The sequence below is a fragment of the Mobula birostris genome, chromosome 3 (genome assembly GCF_030028105.1).
Source record: "Mobula birostris isolate sMobBir1 chromosome 3, sMobBir1.hap1, whole genome shotgun sequence".
In the NCBI taxonomy this organism is placed as follows: Eukaryota; Metazoa; Chordata; class Chondrichthyes; order Myliobatiformes; family Myliobatidae; genus Mobula; species Mobula birostris.
The window spans coordinates 35,062,023-35,085,808 of NC_092372.1; the positions used below are offsets into that span (position 1 = coordinate 35,062,023).

A 23,786-nucleotide genomic window follows, 5' to 3' on the forward strand; every position below is an offset into this window, starting at 1 on the left:
AGCCTTCCTTATAGTATTCCACTCAACTTAAATTATCTGGTTTCCAGTAGATCTAAGTACATTGCAGTGGATTCCAGTTAATTGGGTCATTGGTGAATCGAGGCTGTCACTTACTTGAGACAACTCTTGTTTTAAAAAAACACAAACTAATGGAGAAAATTTCTGGTATTCCCTTCTTTTATTTGGGACATAATGACACTTAATTGGGGTGGGAAACTGTTGCCGAACAGGTTGTAACTAATGTCAGCCAAGCGTCCTTGTGTTAGACGCTACACCATGCTTAGAGCCAGTTGTTTTTCTAATAGTGTCAGCCATTTTTTTTCCTGTACAAAAAGCAGTGATTTTTTTTTTTTTTTTGACACAGAGTTCCTGAGAAATAAGCAACAAGACAATTCAGAACTGATTTGTTCACTGTGGGTTCAAGCATTCAGACTTTGAGGTGCCAGAAATGGCTGGGAGTGAAAATGAAATTATTTCACTACAAATTAGGAACTACAAAGAGTTTGAAGGTTTGACAATCTTCTTTAATGAAGATTGTCAATAGTATTGTATGAAGGCAATCCATTATCTGCACTCGGTATCTGTGCCGATTTTGTTCATTGCATATACTGGATGAATTCATCTGTTGAAAACTATTAGGAGCTAATACAGTTTTATATTGCTAGTGTTCTACTTCATGTATTTCATTTAAATACATAGTTTGTTACTCAGTTTGTCTTTTTTATAACTATTTATTTCTATGAAACTTTGGCTAATTGGGGTGCCTACTTAATTGGTCTAAAATGTACTGGTCCTCATGTATCCAAATTAATCGGAATCCATTGTATTGCATTTTAATGAAAGATAAGCATCTTGCTCTTTGTAATCTGTTGACGGAGATTTTTGGAGTCAAAAACAAATCTTGCATAATTAATGGTTACAAACAAAAACCCACTTTCTGATGTTTTGAGGTGATAAATCAACTGAAGCAACTTTTTTGTAAAGATTAACCATTTGTATGGATGTATTTCACAGATTCAGTAAGTCTCATTAGTGTTTAACTGTTAAGGTAGATAATAAAGTATAGACTGGAGCTTTTTCTTCTCATTTTTTTTATCACACATGGAGTTACTTTGTTATGTTTCTCCATCTCCATTTTTTAATTAGGTGTATTGTACCTGCTGAACTTTTATAGTTTAAAAAATATGGGGATGCAATTCTTCATTCATGCATTGTAGACGCATTGATGATTGGACAGACCCCAAAGTATTTTGCCATTAGAGCTGCCGACACCAGGTCTTGAATGAGTACAGGTGCAGAGTAAGAATTGGAATGGGTTAAGGAGGAATTTGGATGGAGTGGAGGGGAGCATGGGGAGTGGCGGGGGCAGGTATTACTGACAGGAGGTTAGGGTAGCTTAAGGAAAAGGCAACTGTTTAATGTCATTTTCAATACACAAGTATAAAGGAGAACAAAATAATTGTTACTCCAGATCTGATTTAGCACTAAAGAAAACACAAGAAGGTAAATAATAAATAATAAAAGAAACACAATATATATAAATAGTTAAGATAGCTAGTATACATTGTTTGTATGTCCATAAATGAGGGCTCACTTACAAACTCTGACAGTTGCCCTTTTAGCAACACAGAAACTAGCGTTAATCTCCAGTTAGGGTCTATTTATGCAGCTATGGCCTGTGCACCTGGTAAACTTGAAAGCATTGCAGGCAATTGCACACCTGAAGTCAAAAGGATATCATAGTCCAATAGACATCACTATAGATCCCAGTATATGTCTATCTTAAACACAAAGGGCTTCAAAGCTTTCCCATTAGAACTCTCTTGGGCAGCACAAAAAATTATAGATCCATTTTTAATTCTCTTTCTGAACTATTTAACATTGTATGTTTTTGAAGAATTATTTGAGGTGGTTTGAAGCACAATATTTAAAGTCTTTTCTCACAGATGTTTGATTCTGTATTTTCAAAAGATTGAGTTATGGTTGTGTATTTAAGAAAGCAAAATGTTCAGCATGTAAATATTTTTTTCCTCAGATAGCATTTTTAGTCATTGAATTGATGCAATATTCTAAAAGAAATTAAACAATGCTCATCTTCACAGACTCATATTGTGGAAGGCAGTAAACCAGGCGGAGTGGGAGCTGGTGTTGTTTTGGAATTCTGGATTCACATCTTGACGAATCAGCATTTGTGGCACAGAGACAAAACTGTTTTGTTTCTGATGGACAATCTATGCAAAACTGCATTTCTTCACCGACAGGAAGACTGTTTGCAAAAGTCACTTTACCAACTACACAAGGTAGCTTACAAATTATATATTCAAATATAAAGTAACCTAACTTAGAATTGATTCAATCAAAATTGAAACTTGCATTTGGTTTCATACAAAAAATAGAACAGCCAACTGATTAGAACAGTTTTAACCATCTGTTGGTGCTTTTAATTTTAAAATATTAACATCAGCATTTACACTGCAAGAGTATGCACAAGGTTATTAAAATATTTGATTTGAGAATATTAATTTAATGTCAATTTGTACCTCCCTTTTAAAAATGTATAATGTTAGTAAAATCTGCTACAGTTAAGTTCTGTTATCCAGATATATGGTGTAATTTTTATCAGTCGTTTTCTTATTGCCAAATGTTTAGAATGCTCTTGGATACCATAGTGATCGTGGATTGCTGACTTCGTTCATGAACTGGATGTTAGCCGGCAACGTAACACCATCATTTATTGAAGGCAATGCTTCTGCAACTGAGGTATATGCTTACAATAACTCCATGAAGTTTTCACTCATAGAAGCTTACCACTCATTTAAATACTCCACCTTTATTTCACTTGCTGGGAGTGTTCTGAACATTTGTGTATTGCTGAGATATGAGTACCTCACTATAGTTAAGATTGCCTGATTACTTTTGGCAAAGGTAATGATTTTGAGTGGTCAGGATCAAATTATCTTGCATGCCCTGGTACAGCCTCAATAGTCATGAAATTATGGATTGACCATAAGCTGCTTAAGTTAATTTTTAATTATAATATGACTTTGTTATTATAATAAAAATATATGTAATAAAAAGTACAAAAAAAGAACAAAGATAGTGAGGTAGCATTTGTGTATTCATTGTCTGTTCAGAAACCTGATGGCAGAGGGGAAGAAGCTGTTCCTAAAACTTTGACTATGTACCTTCAGGCTCCTGGACCACCTCTCTGATGGTAGTAATGAGAAGATGACATGTTTTTGGTTGTGGGGGTCCTTAATGATGGACGCCTCCTTTTTGAGGCAGCATCTTGATGGTGGGAAGCCTTTATATCAAAGCTTTGACCTCTTTATATTGAAGCTATGCCCCCCTAGTTCTAGATTTCTCCAGTATGACTAAATAACTTTGCGGTCTTAAGTCAGGAATATTCTACTAGACCACCTTATTAAGATTTAATTCACTCATCCTTCTCTTAGAGCCTAATGCAGAGTGCAAACTTTTGCAAAGAAAAAGTATTTGTAAAACAGTGAGTCTGAATATTTGCTTAGTAGTATAATATTAACCCAGTTTTTTTAAGGAAGTATTTATTTTATAGGTGTGGTTTTCCTGGATCATATTCAATATGGAGGCAATTTTTGAAGAAGATTCCCAACTCCGTAGGTCTATGGAACTTGAATTAATTAGCAATTCTTCAGCAACTCCAGATCAAGCCTTAAAGGTGTGTATTCCATTACTGTGTTAGCTAATTATACATAATTTAGTTTAATAAGTGTAACAAGCTTTAAGGTTTCACTGCTAATGTAATAGCTTCTCTGTAATGTTCCACTGCTGAGGTAATGGTTTCTCTGTAGCAGCAATGTTTGGGTTATGACTAGAGGGTTGTGAAGTGGTTCAATGTGCTGGACTTGAGAACTGGATATTACCAGATCCCCATGAGTGAGGTCGACAAAGAGAAAACGGCATTTATATGTCCCCTGGGACTTTTCCAGTTCAAAAGGATGCCCCAGGGCATCTCGGGATCTCCTGCAATTTTCCAGTGAGTCATGGAGAAGACGGTGGGAGATATGAACTTGCTTGAGGTATTGGTATATCTGGATGACCTCATAGTATTGGATCCACCTTGGAAGAACATGAAGTGAGGCTGCTGAAGGTGCTGGGTCGCCTGAAAGCTGAAGGGTTAAAACTTTCCCTGGACGAGTGCCAGTTCCGCCAAACATCTGTTAGCTATGTTGGGCACATTGTCTCACGGTAGAGTAGCAGCTAAATCCAGCTAAGATAGAGGCAGTCACCATTTGGTCAAGACCCCAGACTGTGAGCGCTCTGCGCTCGTTCCTCGGGTTCTGTAGTTACTATCAGAGGTTCATGAAAGGCTACGCGAAAGTGAGTCACCCTTTGAATCAGCTTCTGTGCAGTTACTCTCCTTTGGGGAAGAAAGGGAGGGGGAGAAAAGGACAGGAAGGTGGAGAGTATCTTTGCCCATCGCAACCCTTTGGACCGAGGTGGGATGCAAAATGTGAGGAGGCCTTTCAGTTGCTGCAGGAGCTGCTGACCCAGGCGCCGGTGCTGGCTTTTGCAGACCCCTGACTGCCATATGTACCACACATGGATGCCAGCTGAGAGGGTTTAGGGGGCGTCCTGTATAAGGATCAGGGCACTGGGTTGAGGCCCCTTGCATTTGTCAGCCTGAGTATGTTGCCCTCCGAGAAAACCTATCCCACACACAAGTTGGAATCTGGCGTTGAAATGGGCGATGGTGGATAAGCTGAGTGACTACCTCTGTGAGGCCAAGTTTGAGGTGAGGACGGGCAACAACCCCCTAACTTGTATTCTGACCTCGGTGAAACTGGATGCCACAGGCCATCGGTGGTTGGTGGCGTTGTCTGCCTATGATTTCAGCCTGAAGTACTGGCCGGGAAGCAGGAATATTGATGCAGATGCTTTGTCCCGAAGGGCACATGAGTAACTAGACAGGGACGAGGAGTGGGAGAGTGTTCCTGCCCCAGGGGTGAAGGCCATTTGTCGTTTTGCTATCACCGTGAAGGTAGAGGAAAAGGAGAGGTCAGAGCGAGCAGTGGATCAATTGGGGGCTTTTGATGACGCCATACCCCAAGTTTACTGTAACCTGACTGCTCTGAAGACAAATCAGCTGCCGGAATTGAGTTCTGGGGAAGTGGCAGCAGCTCAGCGAGATGATCTGGGCAGTGGCACTATTTGGTCCATGGTTGAAAAGGGAGACATGGCTCAGGCGGAGAAGATGAAGCATGCTTCGGTGCCTCCATTACTGCGAGAATGTCCTTGGTTGGAGTTAAAGAACCAGATCTTATACCGGGTCACATCAACCCCAGACTGACCTTGGCATTGCCAGCTGTTTCTGCCTGAGGAGTATTGGAGGATTGCTTTGAAGTCACTTCATGATGATTCTGGACATTTGGGGGTGGAAAAGACCTATCGATTGCTCAGAGACCAGTTTTACTGGACCCGTATGAAATTAAAGGTCGAAGAATACTGCAAGACGTGCATTCGATGCATACGACGGAAGACACTGCCTATGTGGGCAGCACCCTTGTCCCTCTTGAAGAGTGCAAGGCCTCTGGACCTGATGCATATGGATTTCCTGTCAATGGAACCCAATGCCAGCAACATGGCAAATGTCTTAGTCATCACGGACCACTACACCAGATATCCTCGCGCTTTTCCGACCAAGGACTAAAGAGCGTCTACGGTGGCAAAAGTGTTATGGGAGAAGTATTTCATCTATATGGCCTTCACAGGTGGATACATAGTGATCAGGGACAAGATTTTGAGAGCAGATTCATCCATGAGTTATTGGGCATGCTTGGAGTTGAGAAGTCGAGGACCACGCCCTATCACCCACAGGGTGATCCGCTACCAGAGAGTTTTAATCGGACCCTGGAGATCAGCAAGAAGAGCAAGTGGAGTCAGCATATTGGGCATCTAGTTCACAGTTACAACTGTACACGAAATTAAGCTACTGGGTACTCGCCATATTATTTGATGTTTGAGCGTGAGGCGAGGTTGCCTGTTGACCTTTGTTTTGGGACTGACGAGGGTAACTTACCCCCGAAGACTTAACTGAAGTATTTGTTTGATATGAGAAGAGAGCTGAAAAGGGCTTATGGATTAGCTAGGGTCGCGGCTGCCAAGCAGAATCAAGGGAATAAGAGGAGGTACGATCAAAAGGTGAGGTTCTCCCAACTCCTGCCGGGAGACTGAGTCCTCATAAGGAATTTGGGGCTATCTGGGAAACATAAGTTGGCTGACCGCTGGGCGGCCACACCCTATGTAGTGGAGAGTCAGATGCCAAACCTACCAGTTTTCCGGGTGAAACCAGAGGATGGGAACGGGTCTGTCAAGATTCTCCATCGGAACCACCTGCTGCCCCTGGGTCAAGAGGTGCAGGTAGACCCAGAGCCTGACTTGGAGCCTACACTTATAAGGGGACTCTGCGGAAACGCGGGACTACTGCAGGGCCCTTGTTTCTTTTTTCGTATTCTTTACTAACCATATAGTCAACTTAAGAATTACAAAGCTCAATTATTTAATCACATACTGTGTACTGTTTGTTATTTCGTGGTACTGATTTGAAATGGGACACATTGTGCAGCATCCACCCAACCGAGATTTCTTGTTTGGCCCGGCTTTCATCCCCTATATTAAGCCTCTAACCGAAGCGTGAATTACATAAGCATCTTGTATATTCTAGGTGATCTTAAAGATTTGTTTATATGATTGCTTGAAAACTAGTATTTTTTTTGTTGGAAATAATTTTTTAGGTGTAAGATTATTCATCTTTTTAGTGGATGCCAAATACTGTTATACCTGTAAGTATCCTTATTTTCGGATTGGTCATTGCATGGACCTGGACATTTTTCATGCTCTTAAGGCCTAAAACCATAAGACATTGGAGCAGAATTAGGTTATTCGGCTCATCGAGTCTGCTCGGCCATTCCATTATGACTGATTTATTTTCTCTCTCAACCCCATTCTCTTGCCTTCTCCCCATAACCTTTGATGCCCAAAAACCTATCAATCTCTGCCTTAAATATACTCAATGACTTGGCCTCCACAGCCGTCAGTGGCAATGAACTTCACAGATTCACCATCCTCCAGCGAAAGAAATTCCTCCTCATCTCTGCATATACTGGATGAATATGCAGGGATCTCCCTCTATTCTGAGGCTATACTCTCTGGTCCTAGACTCCTCCATTACAGGAAACATCATCTCCATGTCCACTTTACCATCTTTTACTAATAAGTTACAGGTTTATGAATGGCATTTATTCTTTATACCTGTCTTTTTTTCCTGATGTTTTGAATTTTGTGAAACTTTCATTTAAGTGCAGTACTGAGGCTGAAGCAGTTATGAGACATAGCTCTCAACAGACTGAGAAATTAGAATATCAAATTATGTTAATATTAAATGGTGATTGAACTCATAAAATGGAATGAAACCAGCTTTGATCACACAAGGTTCTGGCCACATACATTGATCAGGCTTCTATAAATTATAACTTTGGTCTGCATCGTATCACAGACATTCCTACTATTCTCTTCACCTCTTCCCCTCTCTTGAATATTCTTCATTTTCCAGTTTTAGTGAAGAGTCTGGGATCTGAAGCATTGAATTTGTTTCTCTCCTCATAGATACTGGCCAATCTTCTGAATGTTTCCTGCATTTTCTGTCTTTGATTCAACAGTTCTTGTGCTCCAGTTGTGGATCCAGCTAGCTTTTCTCACTGCTGGAAAATACCACATTGATGATCTCATGCAGACTTCAACCACTGATGTCCTGATTAGTATTTCAAGGAATTTTAAAGAATTAAAGAAAAGGGATTCAGAATTAGACCTAAATCCTAAGGCAAATTCCGGTCTGCCTTGGGAATCAGTCATTTCAATTTCTTAATAGTTTGGATTACTTTATGTCATTGAAATTAACTCCCAAGTATCTGCATCTTTGATAAGCAGTTGCATGTACCTAAAACTTATGAATATAACTTCTTTCTCATCCAGGGATGAATAAAACAAAGTGATTTCCAACCTATTGCCGTAGGTGGATGTGGAGGACAAGTTATTGAGTATGTTTAATGCAGAGGTTGATAGGTTCTTAATTAGTAAGGGTGTCAAAAGTTACAGGGAGAAGACAAGAGAATGGGGTTGAGAAGGATAATAAATCAGCCATGGTGGAATGTTGGAGCAGACCCAATTGGCTGAATGGTCTACTTCTGCTCCTCTGTCATGGTCTTATACCAAACAGGCTTGCAGCTGTCCATTCGTAGCAGATGTACTCCTCTTGAAAGGCTTCCCGACATAAAAGGTGAAATACACTACATATTTTGATCAAAATTAGCTCTAATGTAAACAGAGGAAATCTCAATTACTGTGAACTTGCTAACTGGCGATCTGTTTATTTTTAAGTTCCTTCTGTAAATGGATGGCAGACATTAGCATTTGGAAAGTGTAAAGGATTAAACAATAGCTGTCCAATGATTTGGTTAGCAAATTGTAATGTTAAATTATCTTTTTTACAACTATTCTGAACCTGGACATCTTAGTTTTTGGTTTTCAGGCGTTATTTTATACTGAAAGTTTAAAAATAGTGGAATACCAATACAACATTTCTTTATGCACCTGTTCACCCAAAGCACAAGAGGTAGTCTTGTTCCAGCAGCCTCTGGACCAACTCTTACGTTTGGGGGGTGGGCAGATGGATTTTAGAAAAAGGCAACAGTTTTATATTTATAGCATATTATCTTGCAGTAGTACATTTTATTTCCATATTTAATTTATTTTCGTGTTTAATTCTAAATAATCCTTGTTTATCATGTCCTATCCTCTAAGCATAAAGGTCAACCAAAGTTCTGCTCACACCAAGACCTGTTCCCTAAAATCACTATTCATGTGGTCTACATTAACCACACAAAATTTCAATTGCAATATTTGTATCTTCATTTCAAATTTGTTTTGGCCTTCCCACTCTTTGTAATCCCATTCAGTCCATCATCAAGAAAGGTAACTGCACCCCTTTAATGGTGGCTTTTAGTGAGCTTTCAAGTTTTTTTTATATATAACTAATGTATCTTCACCTGAGGTGTTTCTGGATTAAATCTCCTGAACCTCTTCATCTCTTCCCACCTTTAAAATACTCAAAGATTTTGATGGTCTGCCCTATTTCACCTTTGTGCCTTGGTGTCAAATTTTGTTTGATTATGCACCTGTGAAACAACTTGAAATGGTTCAGTGTTGGGCAGATGCATCATATTATTTTACTCAGTAATTGTCAGATTTATTTCTGCACAGCAAGAAAGTATTTAAGAGTTTGTAAGTCTTAGAATTATGCTGATATTTGAGATATGACTTCTGTTTATTTGCAGAAAGCCCAAAGCCATTTAAAGCTCCCTGTGGTGCCTTCCACACAGCGGCTTATGATCTATCGCTGGGCCCAACAAGCTTTAGTTACTCCTCCAGATCATCCACTTCTCCCACTAATTTGGCAAAAATTCTTTTTCCTGTACCTTCGTCGACCTGGACCAGAGTTTGGGTAATTCTCAGCATTTTGTACATTATTTTTTTTCTTGGATCCTATTAATTTTCAGATTTGTTATTTCTCATGGAATTATGCCATATTAAATATCAAATGTGTGGATTTTGCATGTAGTTTACAATTGTTTTTCATGTTCCTGATAACAATACTTTTTGTCATTTTCCTCTTGTGTACTAGTATATCAATATTTCATATTCCAGACTTTGCCCTTTTTCTTAATTATTACATCTTGCTATTTTTTACATTTTAATTTTGTATTAAATTTAAAATGTTTTAAAACTTTTTAAAATATCTGCAAATATCTTTGTTGTGTAAATATCATATTCCACTCCAATTTTGACTCTTTTAAAATCATCCTGATTTTATTTATCTTTGAAAATAAATTCCATAGTTGCATCCTAGTATTTATAAAGAGTTGTCTTCTCTTCAAACTCTGATAATGCCTTCAGTCACAATCTTTTCAGTTTCAGATTTACCCCTTTAGCTCCCCTTCAGCTTCACTGCAGGAGGAGAGGAACAGACAATTGTATACTCAACATAAGCTTGTGAGGAATCAAATACCATTTTATTTTAAACCTTCAATGATTTTTCAGTTTGTCTTTTTATCATTTTTCACCCCATTATTATGAAAAGGGGTAAAAAAAAAAAGATGATTAGATTCAAAGTCATAATAGTTGTACAAAATTAAGTGAATGCAAATTGAAATGAAGCACATCTCCAGCTTACTTTCATTAAGCAAGCATATTTTTCCAAAAGCCTCCTAATAACAAGTCAAATTCCATTCTGAAGCTCATAGTTAAAATCTCAGGGCCAATAATGGACAATTGAATTTGTAGATTAAAAGTCCGAAGTCATTAATGCCACTTTATGAAAGGATATATTCATTGAAACCATGAATAACCTCAAACTACCTTTTTTTTTACTCTAAACATCACTTCTTCTGTAACTCTAGATCACTTTAAATTCTCAATATCAATCCTCGGCTTATACTTCCTGTGGCTTCTTGTGAGATGCCCTTACAATACTTTAACCCTCAAACGTAGCTTTTTTTAATCACTAAGCACTTTTGTAATCCAAAAATCACACTTGTGATAATTTGATTAACACAACCTTTCCTCTTGATTGTACCACCTTCATTCTGTATGCTCCATGTAAGAACGTTTGAAGTCCAATCATTAGCTGAACAAAGATTTTTTTTTACCTTAATTGAATTTATCAACATTCTAAAACTTGTTAGTGAATGCTTCCATAAATATCATCATCTCTGGAAATGCCTAGTGAGAATAGTGAGATACTGAGTTATTATTTATGTTATAGTTTGTTACTTAGTTGCCATTGTCATATTGCGCAGCTCCAGATGAAAAGATTGTCTTTTAAACACATACTTAAGTACTTCCTTCCCAGTTTACACATAGTCAGTTTGAAATGTTCAGCTTGACTCTGAGGCCCTGCAATGCCTTGGAATAGAAATTTTAGTCAATGTTTTTGTTAATTGTTTATGTGTTCTTGCTACAGGCATCTGACTACACCACACAGAAATTAATTGTAATATTTGTTTAATTCTTCTGTTTTAGTTTGCCAGTGAGTGGCTGTATAGGAAAACGTTATTTTCACAGTTCTTCGCATTCTATTTTGCTGAAAGAAATGAGAAAACGCCTTATTGAAATAGCAGATTTTCACCATGAAGCTAGTACAGCTGTAAGGATCTGGAAGAAAGGACAACATGCTGAAGGTACTTCATCACCAGTTGAGAATATTGCACCTCACCGGCCTGAATCCATGACTTCACCAGAATTACACAAAGAATTGCTCAGGTATTAGATCATTTTACTGCTTAGATTCTTTGAAAATTATTCATTCACCTAAGTACGTGTTGCTGTTAAAGTCAGCACTTACTGGCCTGACTAAATGCTTTTAATCAGCTCAATCATTTAAGAGACAATTACATAGCTGTCATTTTGGAATGAGACATAGATCAGGTCTGGCAGGGCCGAAAAGAGATTAATGAACCATAGTGTTTTGAAGAAGTCCTATATTCTTCTTGTTAGCACCTTTGACACTCACTTTATAATTCCAAATTAATTCAGTTATTTAATTACGACAGCTGTTTTAATAAGATTTGAATTGATTCATCTGTATCATTCATCTCTACTTCTTCAGGAGGCTAAAGAATTTTGGCATGTCCCCATCGGTCTTTACCAATTTATTTCGATTCCATGTACAAACCCCATTTCCAGAAAAGTTGGGATATTTTTCAAAATGCAATAAAAACAAAAATCTGTGATATGTTAATTCACGTGAACCTTTATTTAACTGACAAAAGTACAAAGAAAAGATTTTCAATAGTTTTACTGACCAACTTAATTGTATTTTGTAAGCATACACAAATTTAGAATTTGATGGCCGCAACGCAGTCAACAAAAGTTGGGACAGAGTTAAAATAAGATTGAAAAGTGCACAGAATATTCAAGTAACACCAGTTTGGAAAACTCCACATTAAGCAGGCTAATTGGTAGCAGGTGAGGTATCATGACTGGGTATAAAAGTAGCGTCCATCAAAGGCTCAGTCTTTGCAAGCAAGGTTGGGTCGTGACTCACCCCTTTGTGCCAAAATTCATGAGAGAATTGTTAGGCAGTTCAAAAGGAACATTTCTCAAAGCAAGATTGCAGAGAATTTAGGTCTTTCAACTTCTACAGTACATAATATTGTGAAAAGATTCAGAGACATCTCAGTGCGTAACGAGCAAGGTCAGAAACCACTGTTGAATGTGCGTGATCTTCGAGTCCTCAGGCGGCACTGCCTAAGAAACCGTCATGCTACTGTGACAATTATAGCCACCTGGGCTCGGGAGTACTTCGGAAAATCAGTGTCACTCAACACAGTCCGTCGCTGCATCCAGAAATGCAACTTGAAACTATTACGCAAGAAGGAAGCCATACATCAACTCTGTGCAGAAACGCCAGCGAGTTCTCTGGGCCTGAGCTCACCTCAGATGGACTGAAAGACTGTGGAACCATGTGCTGTGGTCAGATGAGTCCACATTTCAGCTAGTTTTCGGAAAAAACGGGCGTCGAGTTCTCCGTGCCAAAGATGAGAACGACCATCCAGATTGCTATCAGCGAAAGGTACAAAAGCCAGCATCTGTGATGGTATGGGGGTGCATCAGTGCCCACGGCAGGGGTGAGTTGCATGTATGTGAAGGTACCATTGACTCTGAGGCGTATATTAGGATTTTAGAGAGACATATGTTGCCATCAAGGCGACGTCTCTTCCTGGGACATCCATGCTAATTTCAGCAGGACAATGCTAGACCACATTCTGCACGGGCTACAACAGCGTGGCTTTGTAGACACAGAGTGCGTTTGCTTGACTGGCCTGCTGCCAGTCCAGATCTATCTCCTATTGAAAACGTATGGCGCATCATGAAGAGTAGAATCAGACAACGAAGACAGCGACAGCGAACTGTTGAGCAGCTGAAGTCTGAAGCAAGAATGGACAAAATTTCCAATTGCAAATCTACAATTAGTATCCTCAGTTCCAAAACGATTAAAAAGTGTTATTAAAAGGAAAGGTGATGTAACACAATGGTAAACATGCCTCTGTCCCAACTTTTGTTGAGTGTGTTGCAGCCATCAAATTCTAAGTTTGTGTATGTTTACAAAATACAATTAAGTTGGTCCGTAAAACTATTGAAAATCTTTTCTTTGTACTTTTGTCAGTTAAATAAAGGTTCACGTGAATTAACATATCACAGATTTTTGCTTTTATCGCATTTTGGAAAATATCCCAACTTTTCTGGAAATGGGGTTTGTAGAAAGCATCCGTTCTGGGTGCATTATAGCTTGGTATGGCAACTGCTCTGTGCCTCACCTCAAGAAACTGCAGTTGTGGATGCAGCTGAGCACATCACAACACAAAACCAGCCTCCCATCCTCTGTATTTCTCTCTACCTCTATAAAGTAGCCACCGTAATCAAGACCTCACCCATACTGGACATCCGTATAGTACATTGAACACTGTAGCATAGTGTTCATTTGCTACTCTGTCTCTTCCTGTAGAAGATACAAAAACTTGCACGTACGTACCACCAGACTAAAGGCAACTTCTCCCCCACTGTTATAAGACTATTGAATTGTTTCCTACATAAGATGGACTATTGACCTCACAGTCCACCTCATTATGATTCTTGCAGTTTATTACTTAACAGCACCTTCCTTTCTCTGTGGCTATATACATTTTATTCTATTACTGTTTTACCACTATAATAAATTGTGTGTATACAATATTGCAAGACTAGTGTTTCACTGTACCTCGATACATGCAACAATGAAAAAACAATTCCAATTCATTCAGGTCACTGGGTTGCTAGTTCACTAACTTTATTACTATATCCAAAATTTATCATTGTATTATTCAAGCCAAAAGGAGGGAAAGGAACAGCAAGAATTACACAGCCGCAAGCTGACAGCAGTTGTTGGGGAAAAGGCTGGAGTCCGTGTTTGTAAAATATGTTTTTTTTTGAAAGGGAAGTAGTATTTGGCAAATTTATTAGAATTTTTTGAGAACGTAGTTGGCAAGATGGGTAATGGGAAATCGCAAAAGCCCTTTGATAAGCTGCTTGAAATGATTCTTTTACTAGTAAAGGAAAATGTGTTTCGTGTTTATGTGTAGAAAGTTGGTTAAAGGACAGAATACAAGAGGAGAAAATAAGGGTCATTTTCAGGTTAGCAACTAGTAAGTTGTGGGGTGTCATAAGGATCAGTTTTGTCAATAAACTTCTGATGGAAAACAAGAACATAACGAATGCCTCACTGCCCCTCAAGATAATGCTCAATTTGCATCTGACTGAATTCAGTCAGCTCTGTTAGATAGGCCACGTCTTTCCCATGACCAACACCAGGCTCCCAAGCTCAGTCACACAAAGAAATTACGGAAGTTAATGTTCAATGATGTTCTCAATGCCTGCTTGCAAAGTGTAGCCTCACAGGAATTTCTGATTCACAAGGTCCCTCTATTCCTCCATGCCCCTAATGACACAACTATTCATGATATATACCCCATCTTTAACACATCTCCCAAAATACATCACTTTTCATACTAAGCAGGATTAAATTCCATTTGCCATTACTTTGCTCAATTTACTAGCTTGACGACATTATGTTGTCCACAAATGTTCTTCTTACTTTCAACAGCACATCAATGTTCAGGTCATCTGCAAACTTAGAAACATCCCATATTCACAGCTGTACAATAAAAATGAGTGGTCCTAACCCTCTACTTGGTACTACATCATTCTTCACATGCTTTCAATCACAAAAGCAACCTTCCAACATCCCCAACTAAGTTCTATTACTACACCAACTTTGGATCCAATTCCCCAGTCTAGCTTGGATCTGGTTAGAAAGGTAAATGGCAATTTGGCCTTTATTGCAAGAAGATTTGGAGTTTAGAATAGGGAGGTATTGTTACAATTATATATGGTACTGGTCAGACCACAGCTGGGGTACTATGCACAGTTTTGGTCTGTTTATTTAAAACAGATACACAAGCATTGGAGGTTGACTAAAAGAGATGCACGAGGCCAATTCCATGGATGAGAGGATTATCCTCTCCTTATTGGCTTAGAAGAAAAGGAAATAGTTTTAATTAAGCATGAAGGATCGTGAGGGAATATAACAGGGTAAATATCAAGATGTTTCCACTAGCAAGGGAATTTTTTTTAAAAGTTACAAAGTCAGAATCACAAACAAGGGAAAATCTGCAGATGCTGGAAATCCAAGCAACACAAACAAAATGCTGGAGGAACTCAGCAGGCCAGGCAGCATCTATGGAAAAGAGCATAGTCGACGTTTTGGGTCGAGACCCTTCTTCAGGACTCTTGACAGCTCATCTTTTTCTCTCCAGGCCTGATGTAGAGTGTTCAGCCTGAAACATCTTCACATGTGTTGCAAGGTCATGGGATGTTTATTTAAAACTAAAGTGCATGGCACCTTCTCACAGGGAGTTGTCAGCCTTTTTAGGGTGTGGAAGCTAGATCACTGGGGTATGTAAAGAGAAAGTAGGTAAATATTTAAAGTTTAGGTGCTGTGGGGAATTGGCACAGAAGAGGTCGGGAGGCCTGGGGCTCATCACCCATGTTCGCATGGAATAGTGGGACAGCTTTGAGGGGCTGAGTGACCTGCTCCTGTTCCTATTTTCTGATGTTCTTGTGTTAAAAGCACTTTGAATTCTTAATATAGCAGATTATCTCTCTGCTGCATATGGGATGATGCTGATGCAAAAGCACTGTCATGTTTACCTGCTTATTGACATCTATTGCAGTTTATAAACAACTAATTCTACTTTATTCTAAGAGATAAGATGCTTCATGATTGCCTGTGTCTTCATTTTGAAGGCTTTTCCACATTTTTACGTATTGGCTGGAGGATAACAATCTACAAAAGAATAATCTTTATCTACCCACTCTGCCTGAACAATATGATGCACATAAATTGGCAAAAGTCATGCAAAACCAGCAGGTAAATGTTCCCTCTTACCAAATTTTAGTTTGTTGAAATTTCTAAATAATATAGAACTAAACCATAATTAATTGCACGTTGTTGCATGCTGCCTCAGAATGTTGTTTCAGTCTGAGTTTGTCTTCTGTTTAATCTAGGATCTTTGGATCGAATACGTTGACAATGAGCGTATAAAGCACGAGCTCCAAGAGACAGTGAATCTTTGGATACAGCTCCACCCTGCACCTTCTGCATCTTATGGAACATCGAGTTTTAAACATTTTGATCCACTTTCAGGCATGTTGTATATTAAAATTGTGATGGCAATTTTATGTTTTGTGCCCTGACCTATGAGAGCAAGCTTGCATATACCTTCTTCACCTTATCTATCTGTGTGACCTGTTTCATGGAACTATAGGCTTGAACCCCAAGTTCCCTCTATTCATCAGTATTCTATGTTGTATAGGTCCTGTCCTTTTTGATTTTTCAAAATGTATGAGGTGGTAAATGCGGGTTCTTTTTTAACATTTAAGAATAAATTGGACAGATACATGGATGGGAGGTGTATGGAGGGATATGGTCCGTGTGCAGGTCAGTGGGACTCGGCAGAAAATGGTTCGGCACAGCCAAGAAGGGCCAAAAGGCCTGTTTCTGTGCTGTAGTTTCTATGGTATCTTCTTGCACTTGTCTGGATTAAAGTCCATTTGACAATGCTCTGCCCAGTTTTCCATTTTAGCTGTAATCTGCTGTAGCCTTAGAAAGCATTTCTCTATCCACACGTCACCAATTTTCTTCTTGTCCATAAACCTATTAATTATACCTCCAGCATTCAAAGTTCAAAGTAAATTTATTATTAAAGTATATGTATGCCACCATATACAACCCTGAGATGTGTTTTCTTGCATGCATACTTAGCAAGTCCAAGAAACGTAATAGAATCAATGAAAGACCGCACCCAGCAGGGTGACAGACGACAATGTGCAAATACAGAAGAAAAAAAGAAATAATAAATAAATAAACAATAAATACTAAGAACATACAGTCAATACGCTGTGAAAAAGTCAGTGATGGGCCAAGTGAAGTTGAGTGGTTTATTCCTACTGGTTCAGTCGCCTGATGGAGTGATAACTGTTCCCGAACCTGGTAGTGAGAATCCTGAAGCACCAATCCCTGCAATACACTGCTGGTAATAAACTTCAGATCAAAAAATCATCCTTCCAGGACTGCACTCTGCCTCCTATCACCAAGCCAATTTTGGACCCAATTAGCCACCTCACCTTGGATCCCATGTGCCTTAACCTTCTGGGCCAGTCTACCTTGCAGGATCATGTCAAATGTCTTGCTAACGTCCACACAAACTACATCTATTTCTCTTCTTTCATTAATTTTCATAAAATTTCCTTAAAAACACATTAAATAGACGAAACACACTGAATATGCACAATACGATGCTAGATTTCTACATTGCCCTTTTTGAAAGGGAATCATTTTTATTCTTGAACTAGGTTCAACAAAGAGGAAAATTTAATTCCGAACTTAGGTGAAAATAACCTCAAACAGATTTTGGGAAGCCTATTTTTAATGAATGAGACAGTGCCATGATGCATAAAATACAAATACGTGAAAATTATTACAACTGAATATTTTAGATTTCTCACCCAATACCAGTGATAACGATGGGAATTGTTCTTTCTGTTTTAGCTAAAAATCGAATCTTTAATGATCTGAAAACCCACAGTTCCCTTGTATCTGCTGTGCCCCTGCAGCGTATGAAAGCTCCTGTTCCAGATGTTGTCAGCAATAACTTGTCAGACAAAAAAGTGGCAATCGAACATGTTCGGCAATATCTAAACACCCTGCAAAAACAAGCAAAGTAAGTCACCAGCAATAACGTTTTCCTTATTTGTTGGTCTTCATTGCCAGAGGGATTGAATTTAAGAGCAGGGAGGTTGTGTTGCAACTGTACAGTGTACTGGTGAGACCGCATCTGGAGTACTGCATGCAGTTCTGAGGAGATTCACCAGGTTGGTTCCAGAGATGAGGGGATTAGGTTGTGAGGAGAAATTGAGTTGCCTGGGACTGTATTCACTGGAATTCAGAAGGATGAGAGGAGATCTTACAGAAACATATAAAATTATGAAAGGGATGGATAAGATAGAGGCAGGAAAGTTGTTTCTACTGGTAGGTAAGCTAAAGCTAGGGAACATAGCCTTAAGATTCAGGGGAGTGAATTTAAGACAGAGATGAGAAGGAACTGCTTTTCCCAAAGAGTGATGAATCTGTGGAATTCTCTGCTAATGAAGCAATGGAGTCTACCTCAGTAAATATATTTAAGACAAGATTTTTGCATAGTAGAGGAATTAAGGGTTACAGGGAAAAGGCAGGTAGGTGGAGATGAGTCCATGGTCAGATCAGCCATGATCTTATTGAATGGTAGAACAGGTTCATTGGGCCAAATGGCCTACTCCTGCTCCTATTTGTTGTGTTCTTATGTTTAATCAGATGGCCTCTGACTTATTTTATCCATGAGATCTATCTCCTTTCCCCAATAAACTGTTGAACACCCTAGTTATTTCCCTAGTGACATATTAAGTGACATTACTAATATTTCTCTTCAAGTACTGTACCATCCCCCAATTCTTTAAATTTGCTTTCATCAGTCTTTTTCTCAAGAAACCAGCCCTTGATGCATTTTCAACTTATAATTTTGTTCTAAAGTACTAGAAACTTTTGTGACCAAGTTGGTATCCATCTCTCTTGAAAATCCTTGTCCAACTGCCCCCACTTAGATCTTTGTCCTTACCCTAAATAATAAAGGAGCTCTGATCAAAATCACAAATGATTTTTTAAAAATTATTATCATGAGTACTACAGAGACTGTATGGGGGAGTGGGAAATCTACAATCTGTGTCCCCTGGAGAGTTCTATATCTGTAACCATCTATATCTAGAGCTAATTATAATTGATAGAATACAGCATAAAGGAACATATCTATTTCTGACACACTCCATTATTCTCTCCAAATTTATGTAAGTACATTTGGCATAGTGGTGAATCTGTGGGATTCATTACCCCAGATGGCTGTGGAGGCCAAGTCATTGTTTAAAGTGGAAGTTGAAAGATCCTTGATTAATAAGGGTGTCAAAGGTTAAAGGGAGAAGGCAGGAGAATGGGGTTGAAGGGGATAATAAATCAGTCATGATGGAATGGCTGCACAGGCTCAATGGGCCAAATAGTCTCATTCAGTTCCTATTCCTAATGGTGTAAATCTGACTAAATTACTTTCTGATGCTTTCTAACAACTGGAGCGTTTTCTAATTCATGCACACAAATTGCAATTAGTTTTCTAATACAAAACAATATGTTGTTAATAATTGCATAAGTCATATTAGCATGTGATTTTGACATCAGTTTGTTGCTTGGATCTCATACATTTTAAGGTAGTTAATTATGAATACTCTGCATTAGTGGTTCTCAATGTGGGCCATATGGCCCCCGGGAGCCAAGCCAGATTTCATTGGGGCCACAGGAGTTTCTGAAAAGGCCATGATAAATTTACTGTTTTAATGAAATATTGCTAAAATATATTAATAAAAAAGAAATGGATGTATGTAATTTAATTGGAACCCCGAATGAAATGAATGGGAATATAAGCAGCTTGGAGAACAAATTGTTGCTACTAAATTTGGCATTCTACCTGTCAGATATACTTGAAAAACTAAATTTATTAAACACATCACAAGGAAAAACTGCAATCTCATATCATGCAAAGAGGCTATTACCACTTTCTTTGGAAAACTTGAACTTTTAGTAGCAATATTGGACACTGTGAGTTCACCGGCCACTCTTAAAATAGAATTGCAAGATGATGATCTGATTGTATATTCTGATCATTTGAAGCAACTGAACACTGATATGGAATTTTAGTTCAGAGACCTGCTGGTGATGCATATTCCAGATTGGGTGGCGGATCCATTTGGGGTGAATGGAATGATGTTGGCACCACATTGCAAGAATGTCTTATTGAATTGTAGAGTAATTTAGCAGCTCAAGCAAAATTCAAATGCAGCAACCAAAATTTCTGGATAAAGCATAGTTATTTGTAGTTGGATTTCCCTCATCTAGTTGAATGTGGTTTTAGTCAAGCTCTTCACCTGTTATCAAAAACTTGTAACTGCCTTGACGTTGTGAAAATAGGTGATCTTCAATAATCTTTTACCAAGTTGCCACCAGATATTCAAAAACGTGCTAGTTTGCATCAGTGCAAGGATCCCGCTACATACCCAAAGCTATAATCCAGAACTGGTTTGCCTACAGAAGCCAAAGAATGGTTGTAGATGGGTCATTTTCTGCATGGAGGTCGGTCACCAGTGGTGTGCCTCGGGGATCTGTCCTGGGACCCCTTCTGTTCATGATTTTTAGAAATGACCTGGATGAGGAAGTGGAGGGATGGGCTAGTAAATGTGCTGATGAGACAAAGGTTGGAGGTATTGTGGATAGTGTGGAGGGCTGTCAGAGGTTACAGCAGGATATTGATAAGACGCAAAACTGGGCTGAGAAGTGGCAGATGGAGTTCAACGCAGATAAGTGTGAGGTGGTTCATTTTGGTAGGTCAAATATGATGGCAGAATACAATATTAATGGTAAGACTCTTGGCAGTGTGGGGGATCAGAGGGATCTTGGGGTCCGAGTCCGTAGGACACTCAAAGCTGCTACACAGGTTGACTCTGTGATTAAGAATGCATACAATGCAGTGGCCTTCATCAATCATGGGATTGAGTTTAGGAGCTGAGAGGTAATGTTGCAGCTATGTAGGATCCTGGTTAGACCCCACTTGGAGTATTGTGCTCAGTTCTGGTCGCCTCACTGCAGGAAGGATGTGGAAACTGTGGAAACCATAGAAGAGGTGCAGAGGAGATTTACAAGGATGTTGCCTGGATTGGGGAGCATGCCTTATGAGAATAAGTTGAGTGAACTCGGTCTTTTCTCCTTGGAGCGACAGAGGATGAGAGGTGACCTGATAGAGGTGTACAAGATGATGAGAGGCATTGATTGTGTGGATAGTCAGAGGCTTTTTCCCAGGACTGAAAAGGCTAGCACGAGAAGGCACAGTTTTAAGGTGCTTGGAAGTAGCTACAGAGGAGATGTCAGAGGTAAGTTTTTTATGTAGAGTGTGGTGAGTGCGTGGAATGGACTGCTGGCAACAGTGGTGGAGGCGGATACGATAGTGTCTTTTAAGAGACTCCTGAATAGGTACATGGAGCTTAGAAAAATACATGGGCTATGGGTAAGTCTAGGTAATTTCTAAGTGTAACTCTCGCTTCGCCTAGCGGCTTAATATAGAGGGTGATAGCCCCTGACCCAGCCAAACTTAAGAAATCTCGTTTAGGTGGATGCTGCGTGATGTGTCCCAAGTGTTACATACCCCGTAACTGGGTTGCCAAACCAGCAGAAATGGATCACTCAGTTGGAGTCTGGATTACTAGAACTAAGAAAGTTTTATTAAAGAAACAAGCAACACAGTACTCTAATCAAAAGGATAATGAATGCAACAGTTCAGCAATGATAAACACACATGTACACAGAATTCAGATAACAGGATCAATCAAGCTCTATCGTTGTCTAGGGGTAAATGACCAGTTTCAAAGTGACGCAAAGTTCAGTTCAATTTAGTTCAGTTCAGTTCCCAGTAATCGCTGCCGTGGCAATGGACAGTGGGGGGAAGGAGAGAGAGAGCAAAACGAATGAATATTCAAGTCTTCCACACAGACCTTCGCAATCAGCTTTCGGGCGAGTCCTTTGTGATGTCATCTGAGGTCACCGACCGTGACCCCTCCCTTTCCAGATACGATCGTTTCCCTGCGGTGAACCTGGCACCCAGGCAAGGGTGGACACACACCAGGTTCCCGCCGATCGTGCCTTTCCACCCTGTGCGTTTATGGCCCGGTACTTCCCACCAACTTGTGCGAGACGCACCACTTCCAGGGTCTTGTTACCTCGGGTGTCGTGTGTGTCGCCTTAGCGAACCTGTCCCTTTTTATCCCCCTGCTGGGGTATCGCCTGTCCCTCACTTCAAACAGTTCAGGATTCAAAGGGGGAGCCGATCTTGACAGCTCTCCTTCCCCTTCATTAACATCTCCAAATGCTGCTCCATTGTTTTCCTTATTTCTCTCTCTCCTGAAGACAGGTGGCAGACCAACTGCTGATCCCACTGGTGCCAGCACAGGACAGCTACATCTTAATCTATGTGTATTCTTGTCACACAAGTTACAAATCAGTACCCCGAAGTGATAAACAGTACACAATATGTGATCAAACAGTTAAGTTTTATAACTCTTACTTTGACCATATGGTTAGTAGAGAAACAAATTTTTTTAAAAAGGGCCCAATCTTATTAAACAGTCTGTGCGCAAAGTTGGAGCTCACTCATAGGCCGATCGTTCACCATCGACCTCCTCCAATCGTCGCTGCCCTTCAGACCCTCGGTCTGAGTCCACCCCGTACGGCGGTCTACCAAATCTCTCTATTCGCGTCTTCTCTCCATCTCTCTCCCTCTCTGGCAAAAGCCTGTGAAATCAACTGCTTCCAGATTCTCAAGACAGGGCAACAAAATCCTGATTGGCTAATATGCATCCACAGTCCTGTTATCTCCAGCCATAACCCAAACATTGCTGCTACAGAGAAACCGTTACCTCAGCAGTGAACATTACAGAGAAGCCATTTCATTAGCCTTAGCAGTGAAACATTACAGAGAAGCCATTACAGAGCGTTACATAAGGTAAGGACATGTTCGGCACAGCTTTGTGGGCTGAAGGGCCTGTATTGTGCTGTAGGTTCTCTATGTTTCTATTTGTAAAACTAATATCATAAATTGTGGAGACAGTGAACTGATCTTATTTCTCAGAATTGCTGCACAGTGGGAGTCCCAGCAAATAGCACTCAACAGCGAGGTTTTGGAAACATTACCTAAATTATACAGCAATCGGGAGGAGCAAGTTACAAAGAAATTGGAGTGCCGAGGTAGCTCTTCTGACCATGCTTGTCAAGGAGCAGCAAATGTGTCTGTGAAGGTTGGTAATTGTTTACCCATCTGTCTGCTGTATAACTAGAACAATCAACATTAAAAATCAATATGCCTGAAAGAATTAATTGCCTAAAATGTGTGCAATACACTCAGTGGCTACTTGTTCATGTTCATTGAAGCATACAGTGAAATGTGTCATTTGCGTTATCAACCAACACTTGTGTTATCCACAAGTGTCGCTTCACATTCTGGTGCCAACATAATATGCCCAAAATCCTCGGCAGAACATAACAAAACAGAACATACCAAGCAACAAACAGAAAAACGAGCCTCATTCCTCCCTCCCTCCCACCCATGCACGTACACAGTCTTCTAACTCCAATGTAAGCCATCTTCAGCCTCCAGTGGAATCGTGGTTTTGTAGTAAGGTATTTGACTATCTTCTATGTTCTATGACCATTGTGTTTTAATGATGCATGTTAAACATTAAAACATAGTAGTCACAGTAGTGTAGCCGTTAGCATGGTGCTCAATTCCGGCATCCTCTGTCAGGAGTTAGTACATCCTCCCCGTGGAATGTGTGGTTTTTCCAAATGCTCCGGGTGCTCCGGTTTCCTTCCACCGTGCAAAGATGTACCACGTGGGTTAATTGGTCATTGTAAATTGTCCCATGATTGGGATAAGGTTAAATCGGATTTGTCGAGGGTTGCTAGGCTGCATCGC

General features: G+C 39.7%; 1 protein-coding gene across 2 annotated transcripts in view; it reads left to right on the top strand.

Moving 5' to 3' along the window:
* Positions 1 to 23,786, top strand: part of epg5 (ectopic P-granules autophagy protein 5 homolog (C. elegans)) — a 126,414-nt gene that overhangs the window by 48,805 nt on the left and 53,823 nt on the right. For both annotated transcript variants that reach the window (XM_072252453.1, XM_072252454.1), the window contains exons 19-27: positions 2,103 to 2,300; positions 2,650 to 2,760; positions 3,575 to 3,697; positions 9,372 to 9,538; positions 11,116 to 11,355; positions 15,937 to 16,060; positions 16,198 to 16,336; positions 17,741 to 17,912; positions 22,944 to 23,109. In XM_072252453.1, the coding sequence (XP_072108554.1) occupies positions 2,103 to 2,300; positions 2,650 to 2,760; positions 3,575 to 3,697; positions 9,372 to 9,538; positions 11,116 to 11,355; positions 15,937 to 16,060; positions 16,198 to 16,336; positions 17,741 to 17,912; positions 22,944 to 23,109 (1,440 nt within the window). The remainder of the gene's footprint in view (positions 1 to 2,102; positions 2,301 to 2,649; positions 2,761 to 3,574; positions 3,698 to 9,371; positions 9,539 to 11,115; positions 11,356 to 15,936; positions 16,061 to 16,197; positions 16,337 to 17,740; positions 17,913 to 22,943; positions 23,110 to 23,786) is intronic.